The sequence below is a fragment of the Meleagris gallopavo genome, chromosome 29, assembly GCF_000146605.3.
Source record: "Meleagris gallopavo isolate NT-WF06-2002-E0010 breed Aviagen turkey brand Nicholas breeding stock chromosome 29, Turkey_5.1, whole genome shotgun sequence".
Taxonomy (NCBI): domain Eukaryota; kingdom Metazoa; phylum Chordata; class Aves; order Galliformes; family Phasianidae; genus Meleagris; species Meleagris gallopavo.
Genome location: NC_015039.2, coordinates 3,234,538 through 3,248,091, shown reverse-complemented (window position 1 = coordinate 3,248,091; position 13,554 = coordinate 3,234,538). Strand labels below are relative to the sequence as shown.

Here is a 13,554-nt window from a genome sequence, read left to right as displayed (position 1 = left end):
CCGGCCGCCCCTCCCCTCCCCGCGGCATGAAGGCGGTGCCGGGAGGCGCGGAGGGTGAGTGCCGCCGAGCGGGGCGCGGCCGCTGTGTGGAGGCTTAGGGCGGGCCGGGCCCGGCCGGGGGTTTCCTCACGTCACGGTGTGCGAGGCTCTGCTCGGAGCGCTGAGCTGTGCGCGAGCGGAGCGAGGGGGCCGGCACGAGATGGGTGTCACCGTGCCGGGACAGCCGGAGCTCACCGCACGAAACCGCCGCCGCCGTCGGTTGTGCCGAGCGCCCCGTCCTGCCGGCTGGACCCAAAGCGACCTCCCACCAAAAGCCTCGTTTTGTGCCGGAGCCGAGAGAAGTGTCCGAAAGCGTTTAATAAACGTTTGGTTGTTTCTTAACACTTGGATTTGATGGGGTCGGCATTAAGTCCGTGATATCTGTGTGTGTCAGTGAGCAAAGCCTTCAGGTTTTGCAGGGCCGTTTGCTGTGGCAGTTTTGATGCTGCAGGCTCATGTTTGCCTTGGAGCCAGAAATACCTGCCACAGTTTGTGTGGTGGTGATGGCTGCTGTTTGCAGTTTGGTCACATGCAACTATTGAAAAAATCCTTGGCAAAAAGGGGGGAAAAGCGCTGAATTATAATGCTACTGAAATTCACGTTCCTTTGTGTGTGCATTGCCAGAAAAATGAATTCTTTCCCCACGAGACTTTTGTAGTTGATCCATCCCATGCAGAGTTTTGCCCTGTGTCCCCTTTCATCAGGAAGATACCTTCCATAACAGTGGAACTTTCTAAAGTGCACCAGGATGAGTTTGTGGAGCCCCACGCCGTGTAGATGGGAATCTGGGGGGCGTGGCAAGCGTTTGTAAAGGCTGAGTGGGTCCCGGGTTGGTAGGGCTGTGCTGGCAGCTCACATTCTCTTTTTTCTACGTTTTCCCTGTGGTTTGTCTGACAGAGGCAGAGAAGCTGAATAAGATGAGCACTCTCTTAGAAAGACTTCACGCAAAGTACAACCAAAACAGACCTTGGACGGAAACCATGAAGCTGGTCCGTCAAGTCATGGTGAGAAGCACTGGGCTCTGAGCAGGAGGGCTCTGGAGTTTCCTTTTCGGTGATGTTCAAAACTCTCCGCAACTGACTAGCTCAGTCAGATGTGGCTTTGAAATACTGGCCTTAGTGAGGGTAGAAAGGAGCGGGAGGCAGGGAAGAGCATCACCAAAGGCTGCTGTGGTGTTAAAAATTAACCTCTCTTTATTTCTCTGGCTGCTCTCGTACATCTCCTAGCTTGTACTGATGAAGTTGTCACGGTCTGCTCTTTGACATGAGCAAGTTGCTTTAAAAAACAAAAAACAATTCCAGACCTGCTTTTGTTACCCGCTGCCAATATGGAGATGATTCTGGTACAGGAATCGAAATGAGGATGTAATTTTGGGATCTAATCTGCCTTTAATTACCTGAATAAATCTCACTCGACTGAAGGAAAATTGCAGTAATCTTCTCTCACGGAGTGAAACTTTAAAAGACCATTTTTCTTCTTTCTGACGTAGGAAAAGCGAGTTGTGATGAACTCTGGGGGGCACCAACATCTGGTGAGCTGTTTGGAGACCTTGCAGAAAGCATTAAAAGGTTGGTACATCCTGTGCCTGCACTTAGGAAATGCTTAACAGTGATGTACAGTGAAATACTCTACGTTAGAGAAACCTGCAAGGTTATTGCTAGCACAGCTCACCGTGTTCGTGGTGCTCACGGTTACGGAAGCGTGCTTATTTCTTGTGAGTCATTATCAGTGAAGTTTGCCTGTGTTATTTTTATTCTTGTTGCCCATGCCTGAATTCCACCTGTAGATGAAAATCCACTCATTTCTTCTGAGGACGTTTGTTTTTCTCTGTGCAAAATGATTCTGCTTGTTTTTTGAGTGTGGAGTGGGCGTGAGTAAGGAGTTGAGATTGCTTTTAATGCTGATATGTGATTGCTGGAGAGCTGTTCAGTCGTTTCACTAAGGCTTATTTTTGCTTCCTTTGTCCAGTGTCTTCTCTGCCTGCCATGACAGATCGCTTGGAGTCCATAGCCAGACAAAACGGGTAAGGCTTCTCCTTCCTTTTGCAGCAGAGGCCTTTCCTGTTTATCTGTACATCACAATCTCACTGCTGGTTTGACTGTTTCTTGTGTGCATCTCATAGCAATTTTTGTTTTGTTTTGTATGTAAGCCTTGGATCTCACCTTAGTGCAAATGGCACTGAATGTTACATCACTTCAGACATGTTCTATGTGGAAGTCCAGTTAGATCCTACAGGGCTGCTGTGTGATGTCAAGGTGGCTCACCATGGAGAAAACCCTGTGGTACGTATTACTGAGAGAGACAAGAAAAATGCCTTTGTTTTTGGAACTGCAGTTTTGTTTCCCTTCTGCTTGAGCAGAGAAAATGGATTACCCTGAACATTCCACCAAACCTAATGTTATACCTCTGCTGCTTGTTCTGGTGGAAGATCAAAGCTCCCATGGAGTAATCTGTTCCTGTGGTTTAATGTTTATTTGCGCAAGGACAATTTTACTGATGGTCTTCTCTTTTTCCTTGAGTAGCATTGCAACTGAAAAAATTATTTGAGGAAGTTACAGCTGTGTTTCTGAAAGTTTCATTTCTGGGGGAAGAATAGGGAAAGTAATCTTACAAAACTTAGGTCTACGAATGGAAAATACTAAAGTGTGAAGTGTTGTGGTTCAGAAAATGGCTGTAAGAAAATGGCTTTACTTCCCTCCTCCATAGGTGTAGCAGTTTGAATTTGCAGTTTCCACTGATGCAGCTGCTCTTCTGAAATCGGATTGCTTGTAATGTCTCTGTTATAAAATCATGGGCTTTCATCCTTAGGCATCTCAGTCCTCAAAAGTTTATTCCCAATTAGTAGTTTAAGAGGAAATAGCATTGCTATCATCCTGAAGGGGGTTGACAAGCAGAACTAGAAACATAGCAATGTGTAGTTGTGAGCATTTGGTTGCTTCTCATCAAAAGCTGATGCTCACAGATTTCACTGTCCTGATATTTTACAGCTACTGTGCTGCACAACGACTTAAACTGATGCATTTGATGTTGATATTGCTGTGTGTTCTTTCCTTTTCAGAGCTGTCCAGAATTGGTGCAACATCTGAGGTGAGCAACAAGGGCTGCTGCGTATTCCGATTTTAATCTGATGCTGTTTTGTGCTTGGAAACACAAAACATCAAAACATTTCTTAACTGTTCTCTCCCCACAAAGTCTCTCCTCTTCTCCAGGAGGTCTTCTGGCTTTGGTTCAGATGTTTCTCACCCTGACTGCTGTGCGTGATGTCTTGGAGGTCACAGCACAGCACTCATCAGAGCCACTGAAGTTGGGTCATTTAAAGAATGCATCACTTAGCTTTCACATGGCAAAAATCAATTCTGACCTACTGTTTGTATTAATGTAACTTTTAAAAACAAAGCCTTATCTGCAACACATCTGAATAAATGTTACTTTTCTCCCTTTTATTTTCAGAGAGAAAAATTTTGATGAATTTTCTAAGCATCTGAGGGGGCTTGTGAACCTGTATAAGTTGCCAGGAGACAAGTAAGTCTAGAACGTGCAGTGTATTTATTTACAGCCACATGTGTAAAAGTGAACAAGCCTTCAAGCCTGTAGTTCTGTGTGCAGCTTCTCATTGTTCCTGCTGCTCCTTGATCGTGCTGACTTCACCCTGTGTCTTGCGTGGTGCACAGTGGGTGAGGAGTATTGAACTCACAGTGAAAATGCAGTCTGAAAAGTTAACATTTCAGAATGCTTTGTCTATGGAATGTGCTGCAGCTTCTCAGCCAGCACTTCTGGGGGCTCCATTTTTTGGTACGGTTCTTTTTGATTTTTCTTACGGTTTCTTCTTTTTCCTTGTTTTATTCCCAGCAAACTCAAAACTAAAATGTACTTGGCTCTTCAGTCCTTGGAGCTAGATCTCTCAAAAATGGCAGGGATGTATTGGTAAGCACACTGCTATGGTTTGCTGCTTGTTTTGTGGTGGTGGTATTGCTGTATCACTGATTGTTTGACTGATTGTTAATCGTGCTGGGCACTGGATGAAGTATCGTACCAATATGTATGTTGTGACACTACTGCTAACAAGGAGAACACTGAAGTTTGAGAAAGACTGTGCTAGCAGAGGAGAGTGATAAAGAGAGACTGAAATTATTGCTCAGAGCTTTCTGGAATTTACCAGTATCCTTTTTAACTACAGAATTCAACTGAAAAAAGTCTAGAAGGCCAAAACAATATTTATAACTAGATGGATTAGTGATAACGATGTTTTACAGTCAAAAATGGAGCTGCATCTCTCATCTTTTACTGCTGTAGAATCAGGAGATAAACTACCTGTGCTGTAGCAATAAGAAGTGGCTTTTGCTTTGCCTGTAGCTGTGTGAAGTTTAAGATAGGAGCAGCTTATCTATTGAGTTAAGATCTCCAGACTTCCATCAGCACATGAGTTGTGCCTTCAGATGTGGTCTTGGCTCACTACAAACTGGTGATGGCCTCTCTTGCAGGCAAGCCACCAACGCAAACCCACTGGACAAGATTCTCCATGGCAGTGTTGGCTATCTCACCCCGAGGAGCGGAGGTATCTTTGATTAACACTTAAAAAAGAAAGGAAAAGATGATTTTGTCCAGGGTTTCCTTTATTATCATCAGTTAATGATGAAAAATGCAACTCGGAGAAGGACAAAGTGGTGAAATACCTGTAAATCCCACGTGATCCAGAATGCTGTTTCTCCTTTACAAAGCCATGCATGGCAGCACCGTGGCAGCTGGCCATGTCTGGTCTTTGACAGCTCTTTCAAGGTGCTTTAGAAGCCCTGTGCAGCACGTGCTGAGTCGCAGTGCGTACGTTATGTGCTTATAGGGGTTAATAATGATTGGGTTCAGTTACACCATCCAGATGCTTGTTCATAAGCCTCTCTCCTTCAGGTCTCCTTATGAATCTCAAGTATTACGTCTCGCCCTATGATTTGTTTGAAGATGGCACTGGAGCCCCTGTTATTTTGCATGAGAGCAATGGTAGGTCACTTGTCAAAGCCACTGCAGACTACTCTGCTATGTGGAGAAAGTGTTTCCACTTGGGATAATTCATAAAGCTTGCTTTGTCTTTTTCATCAGCTTACTTTGCTCTTTGTTTCTTGCCTCGTCTTACAGTTCCTCGATCTTTGGGTATGAACGTGTCGGTGACAGTTGAGGGAACCATGGCGATGTACAAACTCCCCATTGCACCGCTGATCATGGGTTCTCATCCAGTGGACAGCAAAGGGTGAGCAAAGGGCCTGTCAGCCAGGCCTGTCTCAGTAGTCTTGTTTAGATGCAGATCCAACCTTCAGCCTTCTTTTGAAGTTAGGATGGGGAGATGACTGCCTGGTACAGTAGCATTTTATGAAGCTGTGTGTGTTCTGCACCTGCTGTACTTTTGAGGAGCATCTTTTACTTTTTAAGATAGTGTAACAATCTGCTTGTATTTGAGAAAAGGATAGATTGCCAGTCTGGCACTCATAACAGGAGCCAGAGTCATGCCCTGCATCTAATAAGACCTTGTATTAACTCAATATTCCAGAACTCCATCTTTCTCATCGATCACCAGTGCCAACAGCGTGGACTTACCAGCTTGCTTCTTCTTGAAATTCCCACGTCCCATTCCAGTGTCCCGAGCTTTCATTCAGAAACTTCAGAGCTGCACAGGTGAGCTGCAGATCTGTGAGACAGATACTCCCTAGGTTTTTATTAAATAAATTGCTGCTATTTTTTTAAAGTGTGCCATAAAAGTTATTTAAGGCTTTGAGCTTTGTTTGCAGTAAGAACCCGCTAAGCCTCCTTTCCTAGACAGCAACTCCCCTTGCCCTTCACCTTTTTCCAGCTCCCAGGTGCTATTGTTTTTGCCATTGTCTTTGCCATTTTTTTCCAGGCATTCCATTGTTTGACACAGCACCAACGTTTGTACCCCTGTATGAGTTGATTACACAGTTTGAATTATCTAAGGAGGCCGATCCCATCCCTCTAAACCACAATATGCGCTTCTATGCAGTAAGTACGTTGTTACAGTCGGGGTGCTGTGCTTGTAGATGAGCAGTGTGGGGGTTTTTGTTAATTTCAGGTGTTCTTCAAGCAGGGTAAAGGAAGCTGGTACAGCATTAAAGGCTGTGCTATCCAGTCATTCTGGTACATTTTCTGCCAGAAAGGTGGCTTGGTATCACTTGATTCTGGAGACTGCACTTTCCTTCCTAGCTGTTTTATTGCCTTGCACTCAGTACTAGCTGGAATAAAGCACAAATTGTTTATCAGGCTCTTCCAGGACAGCAGCACTGTTACTTTCTGAACAAGGATGCTCCTCTCCCAGATGGAAGAAGCCTTCAAGGAACACTGATTAGCAAAATCGCCTTCCAGCACCCCGGACGGGTTCCTCTTATCCTCAATTTGATCAGACACCAAGTGGCATACAACACACTGATTGGCAGCTGTGTCAAGCGAACAGTTTTAAAAGAAGGTGGGTAGTGCAACAAGTGGGATATACTGTGCAAATAATAAAGAACCCTGGGTTTTTCCATTTCTTTTTTTTCCCTTTTTCGTTGAAGTGTATTGAGCCGGTACCTCTGGTTCATCTCCTGTGTTCTCTGATTTAATAGTTCCTATGTCTTTCAGATTCTCCTGGGATCCTGCAGTTTGAAGTTTGTCCTCTCTCAGATTCCTGCTTTAGTGTATCTTTTCAGCATCCTGTGAATGACTCCCTGGTGTGTGGTAAGAGCATAATGTATTTCAGGGGAGGATGTCAGCGTTTTCTTCCACTGTAACCAGAATTTTGATTTCTTCTAAATGCCTTCTCTCTTTCAGTGGTAATGGATGTGCAAGACTCTACTCATGTGAACTGTAAGCTATACAAAGGGCTTTCTGATGCTCTGATCTGTACAGATGATTTCATTGCCAAAGTTGTTCAAAGGTAAGCTGGATATTTTTGTTCTATCATTTGGTGTTGCTTTGAGTGTTGTCTGTAGGACAGCATGCAGCAACTAGCAAGTACAGTTATATGTAAGTGTCTTTGATGGCATCACACCCAGTTTTTCGTACTACAGAAAGCTCAACTTTGATGGGCAGAACTGGCAATGCAAAAACAGGCTCCAAAAGTAACCTAGCAGCAGCTAGACTCAGTGGCTGGTCAGCTAAAAATGAATAGTTTTCCAGTATTCCTATGTAGTGAACAGGACAGCTGGTCTCTACCTGGAGCATCTTCCGAAGGAGTATCGTTTTATCCCCATCTCAGAGCAGTGAGATGAGGGATCAGTGGCTGGAACTGCTGCTCTCTTGTGCCCAAGAGCCTTACTGCTTGCTTTATGCGTGCTGAAGTAGTTAAAACTAGCTCAGCAAACATCGCTGTGAGGCAGCAAGGTAGATGCTAAACCCTTTGCTGTGTGTCTTGCAGATGTATGTCCATTCCCGTGACCATGAGAGCAATTCGTAGGAAAGCAGAAACGATTCAAGCAGATACACCGGCCTTGTCCCTCATTGCAGAGACAGTAGAAGATATGGTGAAGAAAAACCTTCCCCCAGCCAGCAGCCCAGGGTATGGCATGACCACAGGCAGCAACCCAATGAGTGGTACCACTACCCCAACCAACACTTTTCCTGGGGGGCCCATCACTACTTTGTTTAACATGAGCATAAGCATGAAAGAGAGGCATGACTCGGTGGGCCACGGGGAGGACTTCAGCAAAGTGTCTCAGAACCCAATTCTCACCAGTTTGTTACAGATCACGGGGAATGTTGGGTCTGCCATTGGCTCAAGTCCTACCCCTCCCCATCACACACCACCACCATTATCCTCACCAGCAGGCAACACCAAGAACCACCCCATGCTCATGAACCTTCTTAAAGAGAATCCTCCTCAGGATTTCTCCACTCTGTATGGGAGCAGCCCTCTTGAAAGGCAGAACTCTTCCTCTGGCTCTCCCAGAATGGAGGTGGGCCCTGGGGGGAGTAAGCAAAAGAAAAAAAAATCCCGCATGCCTGCCGACAAGCCCAAGCATCAGACTGAGGATGATTTCCAGAGGGAGCTTTTCTCAATGGATGTTGACTCCCAGAATCCCATTTTTGATGTCAACATGACTGCAGATACCCTGGACACCCCTCATATTACTCCAGCACCCAGTCAATGCAGCACTCCTCCTACTACATACCCACAGCCTATACCTCACTCGCAGCCCAGTATTCAGAGAATGGTTCGACTTTCTAGTTCAGACAGCATTGGAGCCGATGTCACTGATATCCTTTCAGACATAGCAGAGGAGGCTTCCAAGCTACCTGCCACTAACGAGGACTGTCCACCCATTGGCACTCCTGTAAGAGACTCTTCCAGTTCAGGACATTCACAGAGTGCCCTCTTTGACCCAGATGTTTTTCAGACGAACAACAGCGAGAACCCGTACACAGATCCAGCAGACCTGATAGCAGATGCTGCTGTGAGCCCCAACAGTGATTCTTCAAACCATTTTTTTCCAGATGGGGTAGATTTCAATCCTGACTTGCTAAACAGTCAGAGCCAAAGTGGCTTTGCAGAGGAGTACTTTGACGAGAGTAGTCAGAGTGGGGACGCGGATGATTTCAAGGGCTATGCATCTCAGGCTCTGAGTACTTTGGGAGTACAAGTGTTGGGGGGCGACGGGGGGGATAATAAATTTAAGGGGAGCAATCCATCTGACACAGTAGATTTTAGCATTATAGCAGCTGCAAGCAAAGCACTGGGGTCCTCTGACATCATGGAGCACCACAGTGGAGGTCAGAGCCCCTTACTGAATACAGGGGATTTAGGGAAAGAAAAGTCTCAGAAACGGGTAAAAGAAGGCAATGGTTCAGGAGGTAACGTGGCAGGTTCTGGAATAGATGGGAAGCCAGGGAAGCGCAGCCGGACGCCCTCCAGTGACGGCAAAAGTAAAGAGAAACTTCCAAAGCGGAAGAAGCAGGAGACAGATGGGAAGTCTCCGTCCCACAGTTCGTCCAACAGGCCTTTCACACCGCCAGCAAGCACCGGGGGGTCCAAATCTCCTGGGAGTTCAGGCAGATCTCAGACTCCTCCCGGTGTAGCTACTCCTCCTATTCCAAAAATCACAATCCAGATCCCAAAAGGAACCGTGACTGTTGGCAAACCGTCTTCTCATGGCCAGTATACAAGTAGCGGCTCTGTCACCTCCTCCAGCAGCAAAAGCCACCATAGCCATTCTTCCTCCTCCTCCTCTTCTTCCTCCTCTTCAACCTCAGGCAAAATTAAAAGCAGCAAATCAGAAGGATCTTCTGGCTCAAAGATGAGCAGCAGCCTCTACTCAAGCCAGGGTGGCTCAAGTTCAGGTCCGTCCAAAAGCTCGGTTCAGTCCGTGGGAAAACCCGGATCCTCCCCCATCACCAAACACGGCCTCAGCAGCGGCTCTGGAAGTGCCAAGATGAAACCTCAAGGAAAGCCATCATCACTTATGAACCCTTCCATGAGTAAACCAAACATCTCTCCATCTCATTCTAGACCCTCGGGAGGTTCTGACAAGCTTGCTTCTCCCATGAAGCCTGTTCCAGGTACTCCCCCATCGTCTAAAGCAAAGTCACCCATCAGTTCAGGTTCTGGAGGCTCTCATATGTCTGGGACCGGGTCAAGCTCGAGTATGAAATCGTCTTCAGGAATGGGATCCTCTGGGTCTATGTCACAGAAGCCGCCTCCATCATCAAATTCTTCCACGGCATCTTCATCTTCCTTTTCATCCAGTGGGTCTTCCATGTCTTCATCTCAAAACCAGCATGGAAGTTCCAAAGGCAAGTCTCCTAGCAGAAATAAGAAGCCATCTCTGACTGCAGTCATAGACAAACTGAAACATGGGGTTGTCACTAGCGGGCCTGGTGGAGATGACCCAATGGATGGACAAATGGGGCCAAGTTCCAATTCCTCAAGCCATACTATGTCCTCCAAACACAATATGTCTGGGGCTGAGTTCCAGGGCAAGCGAGAGAAGAGCGACAAAGAAAAATCTAAAGTCTCTGTTTCTGGAGGATCCGTTGACTCTTCCAAGAAGACTTCAGATTCCAAAAACGTTGGAAGCACTGGAGTGGCCAAAATTATCATCAGCAAGCACGATGGTGGTTCCCCTAGTATTAAAGCCAAAGTAACTTTGCAGAAACCTGGGGAAGGAGGCGGGGATGGCTTAAGGCCTCAGATGGCTTCTTCCAAAAGCTATGGATCCCCTTTAATCAGTGGATCCACTCCAAAACACGAACGCTGCTCTCCCAGCCACAGTAAGTCACCAGCATACACTCCCCAAAACATAGACAGCGAGAGCGAGTCGGGCTCTTCCATAGCAGAGAAGTCCTATCAGAACAGCCCCAGCTCTGATGATGGCATTAGGCCGTTGCCTGAATACAGCTCGGAAAAACACAAGAAGCACAAAAAAGAGAAGAAAAAAGTGAAAGACAAGGACCGGGACAGAGATCGGGATCGGGATAAAGACAGAGACAAGAAGAAATCTCACAGCATGAAGCCGGAGAGCTGGTCTAAATCCCCCATCTCAGCTGACCAGTCCCTCTCCATGGCCAGCAGTGCCATCCTTGCAGCAGAGCGGCCGGCCCGGCCCAGCCCTGAGTTTCTGATTGGGGAAGAAGATGATGATCTGATGGATGTGGCTCTAATTGGCAATTAATTTTCTCAGTGTCTTTGGAAGATGAGCTGTACACAGGACCTGCAGGTTCTAGGGATGGAAAGAAAGGAACCGCTGGCTGCAAACCTGACACGCTGACCTTTATGAGGCGTTAAGAGGAAAAAAAGGTGTTTCCAAGGATCTCCAAAGACTGCAGAGAATATTGTGAGTGCCAGCAGCTCGTTCTGCGACCAGGTTCCTGACTGTGGCCTTCATCTATGGACACTTACACTCATTTATAAGTATTAATAGGCCCATTAGACTTAATGGGTGTGAAGCTAAGTGTGTGTGTAAGTGCGGGAGCAGACCTCAAAGTGATGCAACAGAGGCAGGCAGTTCTGGGAGGATCTGATTTCCTCTGCCCCTCTTCCCACTCAGACAAAGTTGCTTTTGCTTTTAGGAAGTTTTAAGCTAATTATTTTAGGGTACGTTTTAGGGCTGGGTTTTATTCCTTCTAAAAGGGCGGTTGGTGGAAAAAGAAGAAGTGCTTTTGAATTATTTCTCTGGCATTTCTTCATGCAGCGCCCGATTCAGGGCGGCGCTGAGGAACCTCATCTTCCTCCGGTGCGTTTTTATTCCAGGTCAAAGTGATGAAAGATCGCTGTGTGATTTGTCACCTCCCTCTCATTTTAGTTATTTATTTATGTCCGTGGCTGAGTGCACCGTGCTGCTCGTCTTTATGCGATCTCTGTTCTAATGGCATGACACAGAGCCCAGAGGAACTTGGATTTGGATAGAGCCCACGGATTTGGAAAGCTCTGCACAGTGCAGCTTTGGTGATGTTGGTGAAATTCTGGTGTGCGTTGGAACAAATCTAAGTTTATGAGGAACTCCACTGTCTTAATTGGAGTTTTGCTTCCTTGTAAACCGAGCAAACAGAACTTCCCCAGAACCCACTGCGTTGGTAAAGAGGGAGGCTGTGAGCCACACAGCCCTGCAGACACTTCCGAGCTGTGCTTTATCCACACCCAACGCTTCCCTTTGTGAGGATGGAACAGCTGGTGGTCACGGCTAACAGCGGGCCTTGTCTCAATCCCTGATGCTGAAGCACTTAAGGGTTCTCTGGTGGTGCACACACGGTTCCCTCCTCTCTCTGGGAGGCGTTCGCCCAGCAGTGTGAGTCACTCCTGTCCTCGTGGTTGCACTTACAGTGCTGGAAAAACAGACCCTAGCTGGTTCAGCTGGGTAATGATTGCAGCAGGAGCAGTGATTTCCTTAAATGATGGATTTTCCCCTTTTGGCTGGAATTAAGAGCGTGACTCAGGCATCCTCTGTGGTCTTACCTTGTGGTCCCTGAAAGGAAAAGAGACGCAGGAGAGGGTTTTATTTTTAAAAGCAGTGAAATTGAATATGTTGAGGAAGAAACCAAGTGTTATGTGAACACACCTTTTGAATTCTGTGCTGGACAGAATCCTGCTCCCATTGGGTTTTGCCTGGATTCCACCCATGGGAATGAGATTACGCTTCACGTTTGGGGATGGCGTGTCAAGGATTTACATTTCTCACAAACCACAGAGCTTTGCAGCTCTGCTGGCACTCTGATATTCGTGATATTCCAGGCAAGCAGTTTCTTTTCTGGCTCATCCAAAGCCATCGCGAGGCAGATGCCTTTCAGTAGGGTGACAATTATTCGGTTGATTGTAGGGGTTTCCCACCTGTTGCTTCTGCCTTCAGCTTCATTCCCACGTTCCTGTAGGATGCAGGAACCAAGACTTTCTCCAACCCGCTCCCAAACTGCAGAGCTGTCCGTTGTATTTTCCAACCACAGCTCCCCCCTCCCACCTTCCTGTGCTGAGATGATAAAAAAAAAAAAGCAGTAATTAAACGTGGAGCCAATGACGTTATCTTACACAGCATCAGAATCTGTGACTGAGGGCTGTCCCTGAGGAGGATGGAAGAAATACAGCACCAGCTGACTTTGTCTTGAGCCTCTGGAAGCGATGCCTGCACAGCTCAGCAGGCTGACAGCTGTTTGAGTTCTGCCCCTCCATCTTTAAATCGTTTTGTTTTTAAAGCCCTCTGGTCCCTCCTGGGCTGTGTGGAGGTAAAAGAAACGCTCTTAAAAGTCGAATCGGGGCTGGGGGTTCCGCAGGACGGCTTGCTGGACTTGTTGATTGGAGTCACGGTTTACCAACCTGAACAAGTTAAAAGGAAACGGCGTTCAGCTGCGTCGTTCCTACAGCAACGCGTGTGAAACCAACGAGCTGAACACGTTTCCTTCTCCGCTTGCCCAAGATCAAAGTTCAACGTTCAGAATTCCACATCTCCTGCGTGAGGTGGGTGCTGTGACACCCGCACAGACGGGGGGGCAACGCCTCAGCCCCCGCCGCACTGCGTGTGACCCCGGGCTGGGGGCGAGGGAGGGGGTGAGCGGAGGGACCCCCGGCGCCGTGCGCAGTGCTGGGGGAGGGGAGCCGGGGAGAGGCGAGACGCCGTCATTGCTCCACAGCCAGCAGAGCGATGTGTGAACGCTTGGTCTCTTACAAATGGTTTATTTTTTAACTATTTTTGCTTATTCTCGACGATACGTCTTTCAGTATTGGAAAGATCAGTGTGTACACAGAATAAAAGCCAAGCCTTTTGATCTCAAGGGGAGGAGCGTACGCTGAGATTAAAAGAAAATGGTTCTTTTCTAAGCGTTCGTTCTGTAAATCCGCGTCTGGGGGGTGAACGGCGTTCACGGTTCACACGCGACCCCGGGCGGCGGCGCTGCCGGCAGGGGGCGCTTTCCACCATGCTCGATTTTCCCGCGCGAATGACGTCACTGTGACGCGGCGTCAACTCGGCGCGCCATTGGCCGCTTCCCGCGCCCCGTCTGCTCCTCCCGGAAGGGAAGCGCGGGCTGGGGGGCTCTGCCCCCGGGAACCCCCCCACG

The 13,554-nt window shown here is 47.4% G+C and overlaps 1 protein-coding gene across 1 annotated transcript; it reads left to right on the top strand.

Annotated features, from left to right (window-relative positions):
* The first annotated feature begins 6 nt into the window (after positions 1 to 6).
* On the top strand, positions 7 to 13,315 carry MED1 (mediator complex subunit 1). The gene is made up of 17 exons (XM_010724596.3): positions 7 to 54; positions 937 to 1,043; positions 1,529 to 1,607; positions 2,008 to 2,062; positions 2,189 to 2,321; positions 3,098 to 3,126; positions 3,490 to 3,561; positions 3,889 to 3,963; positions 4,521 to 4,594; positions 4,942 to 5,031; positions 5,167 to 5,278; positions 5,576 to 5,700; positions 5,924 to 6,042; positions 6,301 to 6,502; positions 6,658 to 6,753; positions 6,847 to 6,952; positions 7,433 to 13,315. Exons 1-17 carry the CDS (start codon positions 27 to 29, stop codon positions 10,680 to 10,682), a joined length of 4,752 nt encoding a protein of 1,583 aa, XP_010722898.1. The 5' UTR covers positions 7 to 26; the 3' UTR covers positions 10,683 to 13,315.
* Positions 13,316 to 13,554: the final 239 nt, after the last annotated feature.